We start from the raw sequence: 15552 nt of genomic DNA, 5'->3' as shown, positions 1-15552 counted from the left end.
TGTGAAATACAGTTTATCAAACTAGACAGAAATGAACAAAATTATTAAATTTTGTAGCATGAAATGTATAATAATAAAATTTTAGATTTTTAAGAAGTGAAGAAGTCTCCTATACAATGTCCCCATATTTCCAGATGAGTCTTGTTTCAGATTACAACATTGAAAAGTTTCTAAATTATGTGCAACACCCAGCCTTAGAATGGTATTGCCTACTGGGTCATGTTGTCTCTATCTAACCAAGCACATGCATTTTAATTAAGGATGAAAGAGTATATATATATTTTTTAACCTGAGCAATGTCTTGAACATAGAGAAAAGAGAATTCATTTTTAAAAAGAAGTACTTATCTTTAAACTTATTTATTTGGGAATGTATTATGCTTGTCTGATAATTGAAGTGATGGTTATCCAAGGAATATTCTCAAGATGTTTTCTGCTTCAAATTTAATTTTGAATTCCCACTTTCTGATTCCAGCTGCATGTTTAGATGAATATACTTTAAAGGAAAATCAACCTTAAGTGAATGAGTATTGTTTATCCTGGATTATCCTGACAACTACACCATGATCCTATTATTTCAGCACTATTTATTTCTAGTCACAAGGTAAAAACAGAATAAAATTAAATATGAAGATTTGTGGACTAATTAAATTGGGGAAAGCAAATATATCAAATGCAGAATATTATGTTTTCTATCATGGTAACACTAGTTTGACTTTTGGCTGAATTTTCCAGTATATAGGGCAGGTGGAATCATTAATCTCTGCTACCTGCAAAGCAAAGATAAAATATAAGATGACCAAAAATATAGAAGATTCACCATCCAATCTCCTCTGTCATTGGCATGACCTTTCAATTACTCAAGTGTAGTTTTTATATTTCAAACTTACTGCTAGACAGTGCTCTATGTTTTTTCAATATGTTTCAGAAGAAAATCACTGTTCTGTTTGGGGGAAAACCATATTTATTTGGTGACTATACAAAAAAAATGTCATTTTAGAAGTAAATAAAAATATTTTCAGAGTTATCTTAGGTTTGTTAAAATTCTAAGCCCTTAGTCTGTTTAGAAAACATAGACTGAATTTGAAGCATGTTCACCTAAAAATTTCTCCCTGGGGTAAAAAGAAATTGTTCAAAATATAATTTAAAACAAACAAAAAATGAAAACAAATTGAAAACATTTTATGAAGGTCTGCTCTCAGTCCTTCAAAGATTCCAAGGCCTTTTGTTTAGCCATAATACAAGAGCTGAGAGAAACAGAAATGCCATTTCAATCTGACATTTAGAATACTGCTGATAAAGAAACTGGATTAAAACTTACCCCTATCTGTGTCATACAGGAAAACAAAACAGTTCCATTCATAGTGATCCAACAAACTCAAGAGTGCTCCTCGGAGAGAAGGTCTCAGTTGCAGCACAAACTGACTCTCCCCCTCGGTAGGGAAACTTGGTGTGATGAGGGAGATATGTAAGGCGCTGCAGAATGAGGTCAAAGTATGTACTGATCTCTTATCATAGAGTCCAAAAATGGCAAAAACTCCTCGAGAATACTGGGAACAAACTAAAACAAAGGGGAAAAATACAATTAGCATATATCCTAAAACTGTAATTATAGTGCTAATGAATTGTGTAAATCTCAGTCATATTACAGTAAAATAAAATTTAAAAGTAACTAAATAAATCTCAATCTTTGTAATAGTTCTGCTTGGGATAAGCAAAGGAACAGCCTGAAAAACTATAATTTTTATTTTTACTTTCCCTTCTTCTGGTTTTCATTGCCTTTTCATTTCTTTTATCTTTGGTCTATTATGGTGTTCCTAGTACCATGTGAAATGCTGAAAGGTAAAACAACAGAAGATATGTTCACTCTCCCTAAGGAGCTTACAATTTAATTGAAGACAAGACGAATATAATGAAGTTATTAGAGCATTAAAAATGCTTTTGACTTTGACTCATAACAACCTATAGAAATCTTTATAGAACTACTGAAATTTATGTTTTTTTTTCATTCTTAATTTTCTAAGAGGATCAATGACACCATGATGGGTGACGTCTTGACTTATGCGTGAACTGGATTTAAGTGGGGCAAATGTAAGTTGCACAAAATTGCCAGTTTCACTCTTTCTTTAAGAATCATCAAAGTCCAGTGGCAAGATCATTAGCACTGACCCAGAATACAGTGGATGACCCAATTGGTATTCTTGGTGTTTGATGAAGTTCTAAGCACTCCACAATGCTTTTTCTAGTTGCCTTCATGGATGTTGGAGCAAATTCTTCTTATCTCCCCATTTTGCCAGAGGAAATTTTCAAATACTTTATCTAGACATTCCCCTAACTCATGGATGGGTTTGAGACCTATTATTCAGGTTGAGTCCATCTGCTGAAACAGTTTTAACTGGGTGCTATGTGTGCTACAGTTTCTTGGAGTTACAAGGGAGTTGGGTGACTGGTGGATACCAAAGAAGGATGAATAGCTCAGCTCTGAAAAAGGCTTGGCAAATCCTTACACCAGAAGTACTAATGCTCCATGAATATCCCCTACTTGTAGTGGAAAATTTGCTATATCAAAAAAGATGCCTGTATATGAGTTTTTGCTTTGCCATTCATTTTCTGTATAACTATGAAGTCACTTATTTTTGAGCCTTCGCTTCCTTTTCTGTAAAATGATGGGAATGGTTTGGATAAACTCCGTGAACCTTTTCAACTCTAAAATTTTATGATTCTATGACTTTAATATGATTCTAATTTGAATCTTCTATTTAAATGAATTACTCTTCCTTCTAGGCAGCATATACAATTTTTCTCTGATTGGGAAATGTGATTTACTATTGAGCATAAATTCCTAATGGTCTTAAAGTAGCACTACTATTTTTAAAAAAGTTTTCCTTTTGTAAGTAGAGACTGGCAGTAGTATCTGGAAATCATTGTGGGGACATCTATATTCCTTAATCAAACTATTGGGAAGCTGAGTGGTTTCTGGGAAACACATGCATTCTAAACTTATTAAGTCTTTGAACCTTGAAATAGTTACTAAGGTACCAATAGGAAAATCAGTGTATTGCCAGATCTTGCTCTTTCTCTGTTTGCTATCTGTCCCTATGTGGTTGGTTTATATGAGCAAAAAAGAAACATCTCAAACCCTCAATATACACTGATATATCCCTAATTGCATGAAAAGATATAAAGATTAAAAGAAATTTAAAAACCAACAACTTCTATTAATTGCCTACTGTGCATAGTGCACTGCTACATACTGATATAAACACAAGGAACTTTAAGTTCAATAAGAAGATAAGATTTACATAGTTAGATTGCACAGTATTCCATGATGTTAGAGTTACTACATAATGTGTTTTGTGAGTTCTGAGGGTAGCATTATCAATAAACTGGTGTAAGTAGCATGAACTGGCTCTGAGCGGTAGGCAGCATTTCAAAAGTCAAAGACTGAGGATACAATTCCAAGCAAGCAAAATAAAATGAGCAAAGTGATGGGGTTAAGAGTGAGGGAAGATTGATAGAAATGTACAGTGTATATTCAGGAGGCTGGGAATTATCTAGTTTAGTTGGACTATGAGAGTAATGAGAAAAAGCAATCAGGGTAGGGTGGAACTAGGTGATTTTAAGTCTTGAATGCCAGGTAAAAATGTTCTGAATTTATTTGGATTTATTTATCACATCATTTCTTTTGCTCAATAAATATATTTTGGAGATGATAGGGACCAATGATGATTTTTGAGCAGAAGAATTATATTTCCAGGCCTAGTATAAAAAAAAATAGCTGTAATGAGAAGTATTGAAAAAATGAGTATATAGAAAATAAAATCTGTAAGAAAATAAGTATAACAATTCAGGCAGACTGGTTATAAGAACTTGATGATAATGGGAAAAAAGAATGGAGCATACAACAGACATTGTGGAAATGGATTTGAAAATGTGAGTATACCCCAAGCTCTATTTGTATCCTTTTCTCTTGTATTTGCTTTTAATGCTGATGATTTTCAAATCTACTTATCCAGTTCTAATGTCTCTGCTAATCTTCACTTTTATCTCCAGTTGTCTATCAAACATTTTAAACTAGATGTCTTCTAGATATCTTAAACTCAGCATTTCTAAAATTGAACTCATTGTAAAAGATTTCTCTTAAAATTTCCCCTTCCCTTTTTACAAATTTCCTTATTACTGTCAAGAATTTCACCATCCTTCTAGTTACTCAGGCTCACAACCTAAGTGTCATACTCAACAACTCACTTTCTTTCACTCCCCATATCCCATCTGTTGCCAAATCTTGTCAGTTTTACCTTGATAACATCTATCATATATGTCCCTCTTCTCTTCTAAAATAGTCATCCCATCCTGGTACAAATCTTTATCATCTCACATGTAGATAATTGCAATACTCTCTTGACTAGTCACTTCATCACAAGTTTCTCTCTCATCTGCCAGTAGTTTTATTCATCTTTTAATTGACTAAATGTCTTCTCACAAGATTATCAAATAGAATCATATTGAAGATGCCAAACAAATCAAATTACTATATGATTTATAATACAAAATTCAAGATAATTAATTTCAATATATATTTACTAATTGGTTACTATATGCAAGGAACTATTCTAAGTAGAGGGATTATGAAGACAAAAACTAAATTCTGTCAAGGAATTTACATTTTACTGAAATGAAATCCTCTCCTTCCCATTCTCCTTTTCCCTCCCTCCCTTCTTCATTCTCTCTCTCTGTCTCTCTTTGTTTCTTTATGTGTGTCTCTGTCTATCTGTCTCTCTCACTGTCTCTCTCTACCCTCTTACAATTTTGAGCAAGTCATCCTGGGCCTCAATATCCATATCTATATAATGATAGGATTGTGCTAGATAGTCTGAGGTCTCTTCTACCCTCTATTTATAATCATAGGAAAACAACTGCATTGTTAGTTGAATTTAATGTTTCCCAAAGCAAGTGTAATGAAACCCAGGGCAGATAAAGAAGTTAAAAAATATAAAAATTATAGTTCCAATTTGTCCACGTTTACATCAACTTCACAAATTATTCTTTATATTATGTCACTTAATATTCTTCCTTTCTTGCCATAGTATATCCTCCTGGAAGTCAAACACTAACTTTTTTGGTACCTAATACTTTTATTTTACTTTTAAAAAATCAAACAATGATTATTAAGTATCCAATATATGCAGAAGGAGGCAAAATGAAATTGCAGCTTATCTGATCATGAAGCCAGGAAGATCTGGCTCTGACACATATTAGTTGTATGATCCTGGTCAAGTCGATTAATCGTTAATGCTCTAACAACTCTCTAAGGCTATAAGTTTTAGAGAAAGTGAGGAGAATCTTCATATATAGACTTCCTTCCCTGTCAGTGAAATCATAGGTTTAGTTTCTCCATCCCTTCCTCTGACCTATTTCTGTATGCAGAACATTGTGTTAAGATGTTATAAAATTTAAGAAGCTTTTAATAGTCTAAAAAATATAGTCTATATGCCATAGTAACATTTTGTAGATTCACAAGTATCTGTGGAGTGGAAAACGGAGTCCATTTTTCTATAAATGTATCTATTATATGTTTAACACATAGTAAGTACTCAGCAACTTTGTTGAGTTCAATATTTCTTTGACAGAGACTTAAGTGCAAAACTTTAAGAATCTGTCAGTTAGAAAATATTGTGGTCCATAAGTTATAAATGACCTCTAAGCTCCTTGCCTTAGTCAAGAGCAAGGAAATGATAATGTCATATGCAAAAGGATTTTCTCTCCTCCCATCTTGATCCCTTTTTTATTCCATTGGATTGTAAATATGTAGTACACAACCCTTCTGTTCTTACATAATATTACTTTCACTATGTGGTTCTCATTATAACTTCAAAACTTCCAGTGAAGAGAATTGAGATAATAAATATCTGTTGGATTAAAAGGCTACATTTTTCACTTTATGCATCAATTTTTTTTGTTATATATCTAAATGTATCAAAATATTTGTATCTGAATGAAACAATATATCTTCCTACAGTTGAATATCCATAGAAATGATGAATGATGTCTATGTTAACAAGATTTTACTTTTATCATAGATTGTATAACTTTAAAGATGGAAAGTTCCTTCATATTTAATAAAACAGTGTCATTTAATAGATAAAAAAATAAGAACTCAGAAAGATTAAGTAATATATGCACATATTCCTATTTCCCAGAGAATGAAAAGAATTGGAAATATGAATACATGAAGCATTGGTATGGCTGGAAAAAGGATAGAGCTCTTAGGGGTAGTAAAGAACTAGGAAGCACTGAGAGACAGAAGTTGCTTCAGATCAAGATAACTGTACCTCATTTACTCTGTCTCAGTCAAGATGAAAGATCTAAGATGGTCTTGATTTAAGCTGTCTCTTTTTTTTGAGTTTTTACTTTTTTCAATGAATGAAAAGGCATTTATTAAATGTAAATGTTAAAGTATTTAGTTGTTTGAATATTAAAACATTTATTACACGTCTGACAGAAGAAGCAGAGACACACATATAGAGATCAGAGAGAAAAAAGTGACAAAAATGAAAAGAATATTTTAAATAGTTTAGAATAACCACACAGTACAAAATGATAAACAGATAAATGCATATATTTTGCATATTAAACACTTAGTGTTTCCCACTAAAAAGATAATATTGAAAAATAGTAATGTATATAATAATAACAGCATTTATAGCACTTTAAGATTTGCAAAAAGCTTTATAAATCTTATTTTATCTTTCTAACAACTTTGTGAGATATGTATTATTATTATTATTATCTCCATTTTACAGATTAAAAAACCGAAAATAAACAGAGATTTAATGACTTGTCTAAGGTTGAACAGCTGATAAATATCTGAGGCCAAGTCTGAACTCAAATTTCTCTGTCTAGAGCCAAAGTTCTGTATGCTACTGCACCAATTACCTGTCTCTATGTGAAGGGTCAGTTGTAAAAGAGATAACTTTAGAGAAGGATCAGTCATTTAAATTTCCAAATTGAACACAGCAAAAAAAAAATCTTTTCCTGTGGGCTTACTAGATGTCTAATATAGCCATTTTCCCCCACAGCATGGCTTAAGCACAACTCAGTACTATGTATATTACCTAGAACATTTTTTTCTCTGCAAATTTAACAAGCAGCCAATGGAGTTACCATTTATTGTCTCCTCAGCATTTATTATTTTCTATGTATAAGGCACTGTTCTGTTCATACAGAATTTATAATCTCCTATGGATGTTGGTTTACAATAAATACTAATATAATAATAATTAGAAGTAGAAGTTTTTTTTTTTAACATTGATTTGATCTGACTAATTTCTCTTAACTTCTCCCGTTAAATTAACCATCATAAATTAGATCATCATAAAATTTGTATCCCTTGCTAGACATGCCAGTGAATAGGGCATATCAGAATAACATGTAATGTAAAAAATAGAAATATTGTAGAAATCATTTCCACTTCTAAAACTTGTGTATGCGATTTGCCCTAGTTTTAGAGAATATGATTCCTTACTAATTCAGAATTTTGTAGTCAATAGGACAAAACAACAATTACAGCTGAGAATATATAAAAAGAGACTTATTCCTTATGTATGAGGCATAATGGTGCATATAATTTATATATATATATATTTTTTTTTTGCTATAAAAGCTAAGCCTTCCTAACTTCTTTCATATGCCAGCTAAATTTCCACATTCTACAAGGAGTCACCCTCACCAATCCTCTAAATTATAAAGCTTTCTTTTGATTGTCTCAATTTATCTTGTATTCATTTTGTTTGTATGTTTCACTTTTTTTAGATTTGACCTTCTTGAGACAAGAATCGGTGGTGGTATTTTCCCCCTATCTTTGTCTTCCTATGCTTAGCACAGTTTCAGGCAGATAACAGGTGCTTAATAAATTCTTATTGACTATTGATTATATATAAGCACATGAACATGGACAAGAACCTGAAGGTAGAAGATTTTAATTGGAAGAGAGTAGTAAGAAAAAAAAATCAGAGACCATTGCTTCCTCTAAATTTTATTTATAAAGGTGATTAGAGCTAGAGGTGGTCTCTTGGATAAAGCATAAGGCAAACATTGAACTTATTGGCTATCCTTCCCATTTTTATCTGCAAATGTGACAACATAAAAATTTTCATCTATAATCTGTCAATAGCAAATATTATATCTCTAAATGAATACACATATATGCATATGCTTATATGCTTAATATTATAATTGCTGCTGTTATTTTGAGAATGGATCTCTTTGTTTCTCTATGTTGTAACTGGATTGACTATTCATAGGCCCAAGGCCCTTCTTGATCAGCATAGGAGTTTTGACCTGATTTATTTTTGATCTGTAGTGAGCCAAAATTTCTTAGTCTGGTTGTTCCTGCTGTCACTATATTGGTGCCAAAGTTACTGTGGGCATTTGATCAGTTTTAGATCACTGCAGTTAGAACTCCAGAGTTTAAGAGATCTTTACAATCTTAAGTGACCCTTCCCAGTAGTAGGGATTATGTGTCCACACTAAATATTCTTTCTAATACATTACACATGATTAAAAGCTCTAATTAATAGCATTGATATAGTGATTTGGGGTTTACAAAACCCTTGAAATAGATTATATTATCAGAAAATGACATTTAAAAATTGCTTTAGGAATTACAAAGTAAATAGCTCATGAAAATGTTGCAAGAACTCTGAGATACTATTACACACCTCTCAGATTGGTTAGGATGACAGGAAAAGATAATGCTGAATGTTGGAGGGGATATGGAGAAATTGGGACCCTGATACATTGTTGGTGGAATTGTGAATGCATCCAAACATTCTGAAGAGCAATTTGGAACTATGCTCAAAAAGTTATCAAATTGTACACACTCTTTGATCCAGCAGTGCTACTACTGGGCTTATATCCCAAAGAGATCTTAAAAAGGGGAAAGAGACCTGTATGTGCAAAAATATTTGTGGCAACCCTTTTTGTAGTGGCTAGAAACTGGAAACTGAATGGAGGCTCATCAATTGGAGAATGGCTGAATAATTTGTGGTATATGAATATTATGGAATATTATTGTTCTGTAAGAAATGACCAGCAGGATGATTTCAGAAAGGCCTGGAGAGACTTATGTGAACTGATGCTGAGTGAAATGAGCAGGGCCAGGAGATCATTATACACTTCAACAACAATACTATATGATGATCAATTCTGATGGATATGGCTCTCTTCAACAGTGGGATGAACCAAATCAATTCCAATTGTTCAATAATGAAGAGACCCAGCTTCACTCAGTGAAAGAAGTATGGGAAATGAGTGTGAACCACAACATAGCATTTCTACTCCTGTTTTTTTCTGCTTGCATTTTTTATTTCCTTTTCAGGTTATTTTTACCTTATTTCTAAATCTGATTTTTCTTGTGCAGCAAAAAAACTGTATGGACATGTATACATACATTTTGTTTAACATACTTTAACATATTTAAAATGTATTGGTCTACCTGCCATCTAGGGGAGAGGGTGGGAGGAAGGAGGAGAAAAGTTGGGACAGAAGGATTTGCAAGAGTCAATGCTGAAAAATTACCCATGCATATATCTTGTAAATAAAAAGCTATAATAAAAAAAAAAGAAAATGTTGCAAGTAACACAACTATTTTAAATCCCTGTTTTGTGGATAATTAAAGTGAGGATAATTAAGGGAAGTAGCAAGAGCCATCAAGATACTAGAGATGTAATGAAGAACTTCTAACTCAAAATCTATTTGAATTTGTTTGTTCTTTAGGGACAAATTTTGCTGAAATGTGTATCCATAAACAAAAACACTTTCCTTATGTAATAAAGGACATTAATTACTAAATAACATCTTACAATTATACTTTTTAAATATATTTCTGTGACAGCCAATATATGACACCACAGGAAACAAGATGTTTTCTTTATTCATATATAAAAAGAAATTATTGTATTTTAGCAGCATTTTTATACATTTATAAATGTTATATATTTATATGCATTTAAATATTTTGTATTCTATATTTTAGAAAACTATGTTGTGTTCCTGAGTATTTTGATTTACCAGCTTAAGTATGTTACTTAAATTGTACTGGTAGATAGCTGAAAAGCTGTATTTATTAAAAAAAGCATTATATTTTTCTATTATGTTAATCTCTAAACATTATATTCTCTTTCTCTTTTACTATTCACCACTTTATCATTATTTTTCTTCCCTGGTTTATAACATGAGAGATAAGAAGAGAAGAGGTAAGAGAACTTACAACTTGATTTTTCATGTAAAGATGCTGAGACTCAGAGAAATTAATTTCAGTATCAAAGATCATTCAATTAAATAGCACCAATTAAACAATAGAATTCATATAGTCTTGACTCTCAACAGTACTTTTTTCATTGTTATCATAATTTCTGTCATTCTTTTGTTTTATTTTAACATAATTCTTTTTTATTCATACCTTTTTAAATGATCTCTCTTAAAGTACTGTTTTGTATATGTGTGTTTGTATGTTTTTGTATTATGGAACATCAGGTTAATATGTCAGACTTAGTTGAGCATACATTATATCTTCCTTTGCTTTCATAAAGCAATGATATCAATTCTGTTCAGATTAAAAAAAACACAAAAAAACCCAAAACCTCAATCAGGTGATAGGTACAGCATGCTGAGCTTGAATTCATTAATTCAAGCCCTCAAGGCATTATTGTACTTTATTAATATGTAAAAGCTCATTTTCTTAGAATTCTGAGAGGGGGTTAACTTTAGTACATAAAGTTACTGAAGCTAATCACCATAAATGACAAGGCAGAATGCAAATTACACGCAAATATTTCACTTTAATTATATTACAATTAAGCACTTTAGCTTTCTGAGATGTCTTCTTTAGTGCTGCTTCTGGACAGCAACATCAAGGATCACAATGAGGTGCAATTGCATGCTGGAAACACATGGCCTTGACCATATTCTCATCCAATTTTTTGACATGAACACATTTCAATTCTAAATTAAAATAATTAAGATCTCAGTTCTTTCTTGAGTCAGACTAACATAATCAGAACACATGGTTCATTTTTTCTGCTAAATTCTTTGGAAGAATTGGCATTAGGCTGTTTGCAGTGTATTACAATGAAAGCAAAAGATGCACTTTCGTGACAAAGTTGTTTATTTGGTGGTAGATTGGGTGTTCCAGAACAAAAACAAATAAAGAAAAATTAACCCTTTCAGACAACTATACAACAGTGATAGCTTGAATACTTTTTCCTGAGATTAACTCTCAGCCAGAAAATGATTAAAAGAATAGGGAAATTAAAGCACCATTATTTGTTACAAAACATTTGAGGATGTCTGGGACATGTTGACTTCATATGATTCCTTGAAAGAGAAAAAAAAATGCTGTATCATCTATATTTGACTGTTATAAATGAAAAGAGAGCAGAGGAAGAGCAAGCTATGATTTGTGGTGGGGGATGAAAGAGGAACTGGGACAGAGCTCACCAGAAATTTTAGTTTTCTACAATTAGCCCATCCATAGAACAGAGGAGCATGAGGGGGGAAATTTCCTTACTATAGTTTCACCGTGCTCCATTTCTACCTGAGCAAGTGTAGCATTAAAGGTATTTGCCATAGTCATGGAAGTTTGAAAAGGACTCAGAAGTAGCAAGAGTTGCTATCCACAAATCAGATGAGAGATGAAATGAGGGAGACAGAGAATTCAGAGAGCTGATATGATCTGTTTGGCTAATTGCTACCATTAATTAGAAGCCTATAGTCTAGCTGTAAGGGAGAGGCTCACAATTTTTTATTAAAAGATGGGTAAGAAATTGACTCCCTTTCCAAATCCCTGAGAAGATGTTTACTAAATATAGCACTTCCTGGTGGATAGAGCACATGGTAACTGATGGACCTGAAGCTAAAATATTTCTGCTAAAGGCCAATTGGATTAGGCAAAATGCTGATACAGGCAGATACAGGTCCTCCAAAGAGCAGAGATCAGTCAAGTAGCATCATTTGAATCAGGAGGAACGATATAGTATTTAAGGATATGAACTGTCCTTCTAATGTGTGCCATGGTTGCATGTTTTCCCTCTGCATGCATCCCTCCATGAATATTCTCTCATATTATATATACCTCAGATATGTGTATACACTTCTAGATGTTAGCTCTAGCCATATGCGTTTTTTATATATGTACAGCCTACATTTGATCTCTATTCAAGTCTATTTCTCTTCCTGAAAGTTTTTATAGGAAAGTAAATTACATGCTTGTGGGGAATTTTTAAATCTTATTTTTATGACAAATTCATTAAAAAGCCCTTGTTCTGAAATAAAAGTAAACGCATTAAGTGAAGGTGGGGAAAGATGCTCATATGCTATGTTGTGGATAGGTCTGAACTGAAAATTTGATGTGAACCATAGTGTTATATGATAACTTAGAGAGCTTACTATCTTTGTTTGAAGTAAGAGAGAAATTCTATCTAAAGAAAGGAAGGTGTTACTTGTGTTTTTCTTTGGCAGATCACATTTGGAGTTTTGTATTTCATTCTGCATGTTAGGAAGAACACTGATAAAGTGGAACATGAATAGTAGACAATGATCAGGCTAGTGGCAGATCTTGAAATTGTGTCAAGTGAGAAGTGATTGAAGGAACTAGAGATGTTTATCCTACAGAAGACTAAATCTTGAAGGTGGGGAGATATGATACATGGTTTCAGTATTGTTATATGGAAAGAAGATGACGTTTGTTCTACTTACTCTCAGAGGACAGAACTAAGAATAAGGGGAACAGTTGCAATGAGATATATATTTAATCCTTATGTAAAAAAATTAAAAATTCAAACAATAATGAAATGGTATGCTTCAGGAGATAGTAGATTCTCCCTCTTGAAAATTTTCAGAATAAGGATGGGTTACAACTCACTGGACATTTTGCTCTAAGCCCTTTGATTCTTTAAAATAGAAATTGTTAAATTTTGTGTTATCCTGATTGTGGCTCCATGATACTTGAATTGTTTCTTTCTGAATTGTGGCTTGCAATATTTTCTACTTGACCTGGAATTTGTCCACAATATTCCTGAGAACATTTACATTTTAGGATCTCTTTCAGAAAGTGATTAGCAGATTCTTTAAATTTCTATTTTACCCTCTGGTTCTACAATATCAAGGTAGTTTTCTTAGATAATTTCTTTTTTGTGACCATGGCTTTCAGATAGTCCAATAATTTTTAAATCAATTCTGTATCTCTTTTCTAAGTCAACTGTTTTTTTCCCAATGAGATATTTCACAATGTCTTCTATTTTTTTAATTCTTTTGATTGTGTTTTATTGTTTCCTAATTTCTCATAGTCATTAGCTTCCATTTCCTCAATTCTACTTTTTATGGGAATTATTTTCTTTAGTGAGCTCTTTTATCCCCTTTTCCATTTGGTTGATTCTACTTTTTAAGGAACTTTTTTTTCCTTTGGTGAATTTTTGTGCCTCTCTTTGCATTTGGCCAGATCTACTTTTTAAGGAATTCTTCTCCTAATTAACTTTTTAAAAATCTCCTTTACCATTTGACCTAGTCTGTTTTTTAAGATATTATTTTCAACATATTTTTGTCTTCTTTAATAAGTTGCTGACTTCTTTCATCATTTTCTTGTATCATTTTCATTTTTTTCCCAAAGTTTCATATACCTCTCTTATTTGATTTTCAAAAACCTTTTTGATGTCTTCCATGACCTGAGACGAATTCATATTTTTCTTGGAGGCTTTGAATGTAGGAGCTTTGGCTTTATCTTCTTTTGTGTGTCTTGATCTTTCTTGTCATCATGGTGATTTTCTGTGGTCAGAATTTTTTCTGCTGTTTGCTCATTTTCCCAGCCTATTACTTGACTTTGAACACTTTGTTATAGTAGTGCTCTGGTAAAGTAGGGTGGAGGGTGCACTGTCCCAAGCTTCAGGGGTTTTGTGAAACTTTTTTCACAGATATGTCTGGGGTCTTGTAAGTTTTCAGTTCTTCCAAGGTAGTATCATTTAAGAAATGTTTATTATTTTCTTGGCTTGTATTCTAGTTTGTGAGTGACCACAAATACTCATTTCAGCCCTATAACTATGAAGATGGTTAGTGCTCCACTGTGGTTGCAAGCTCTAATGTGCTGGTGCTCATCCTTGATTGGAACTGCCACCCATGGACAAAGCAACAGAGTCTTGCCTCAGTGCTAGCAAAGAGATTCCTGTAATCCGCTTCAGGCCAATTGTTAGACCCCTTGACATCTGTGGGCTAAGAGTTGGGAAGAAGCTACTTACATGGCTGATTTAGTGGCTCCTAAGGCCTGCTCATAGTTTGCTGGGGCAGGTGGTGCTCTGCTGGCCTAGTCTGTGTTGGACCATACTCCAATCTCACCCAGACCTTTCCTGCTGACCTTTTACATTGTCTTTGGCATCTGAAGGCTGAGAAGTCTGGAAATTGCCACTGCTGTTCCTGAATCAGTCACCCTGAGGCCTATTTCTGATTTGCTGGGGCCCCATCTGCTTTGGTATGGCCTATGCTGAATTGTGCTCCATTGTCACCCTGGTATAATAGACTTTTTTCTGACAAACTTCCCCGAGGTCTTGGACTTGAAGATTGTTTCATTCCATCTTCTTGTGGGTTCTGCTGCTCTAAGATTTGTTTAGAGTCATTATTTAAAGGTATTTGCAGGGGTTTAGGGGAGGGGTCAGATGAGTCTCTGCCTTTACTAGGCCAACCTGGCTGCACCTCTTCATTGAACATATTAAAACTTTTTAGGGGACTAAAGGATTTTTTCTTTTGTGAGATTCTATGATTCTAATGAGCCAATCCTGAAGTGTCAGAGACCTATTCTTCATCACAGTCAATATAGTGAGTCCATTTTGAATGACAAAATATGATTTCAGGCCCCATATCTGGGTAACCTCAAAGCACTCTTCCCAAAAACTCCACTGAAAGCTTGTCTTTCATCAGCTACCAGTGTCAACAGAAGTATTTACTCTATGGCCAATTCATCTAGCATTGGGGAATTATTTAATACAGGTACTATTGGATGATTTCTCTCCAATGTGATGCAGCTGATATTATTATAAGCACTTGAAGGTGCTGGACATCATTTGAATAGAAAGAAAGGAAAGGAGAAATATCTCAACAGAAGTTTTAGCAGGTTTTACAAAGAAACTGCTTTTGTCATGAATTTTACCTTTTCAGAATACACCTCCATCTTTACTTTTGGTACTGAATGGTTTAGATCACAGCAAATATTATTCAATCCTCTTAGCTTTACTTATTCTACAGTCCACAATGGAACAATGATTTGCTTTTATACTTATATCCCAATACACATTCTGCATTTTCTTGTCTCAGTGTCTTTGTTTATATTTTTTCTTACACCCGGAATATCCTATACCCTACTAATTCTCTCTTTCTTGTTGAATTCCTACCCATTCTTTAATGTTCAACCTCTATAATGTCTTTTCAGATTCCATAATCTGTAAAAATCCATTCTCTCTTAAGATCACACCAAAAAGTCTATTTGCACCTCTCTCTTGTGTTTTCCAGA

At 33.1% G+C, this 15552-nt stretch overlaps 1 protein-coding gene across 5 annotated transcripts in view; it reads right to left on the bottom strand.

Moving 5' to 3' along the window:
* GRIA4 (glutamate ionotropic receptor AMPA type subunit 4) overlaps nt 1-15552 on the bottom strand; it is a 487658-nt gene that overhangs the window by 311968 nt on the left and 160138 nt on the right. For all 5 annotated transcript variants that reach the window (XM_031961085.1, XM_031961083.1, XM_031961082.1 and 2 more), the window contains exon 4: nt 1321-1560. In XM_031961085.1, the coding sequence (XP_031816945.1) occupies nt 1321-1560 (240 nt within the window). The remainder of the gene's footprint in view (nt 1-1320; nt 1561-15552) is intronic.

The sequence above is a fragment of the Sarcophilus harrisii genome, chromosome 3 (assembly GCF_902635505.1).
Source record: "Sarcophilus harrisii chromosome 3, mSarHar1.11, whole genome shotgun sequence".
Classification (NCBI taxonomy): domain Eukaryota; kingdom Metazoa; phylum Chordata; class Mammalia; order Dasyuromorphia; family Dasyuridae; genus Sarcophilus; species Sarcophilus harrisii.
Note: the sequence above shows the minus strand (reverse complement) of the source record. Positions and strands in the feature narration are given on the sequence as shown.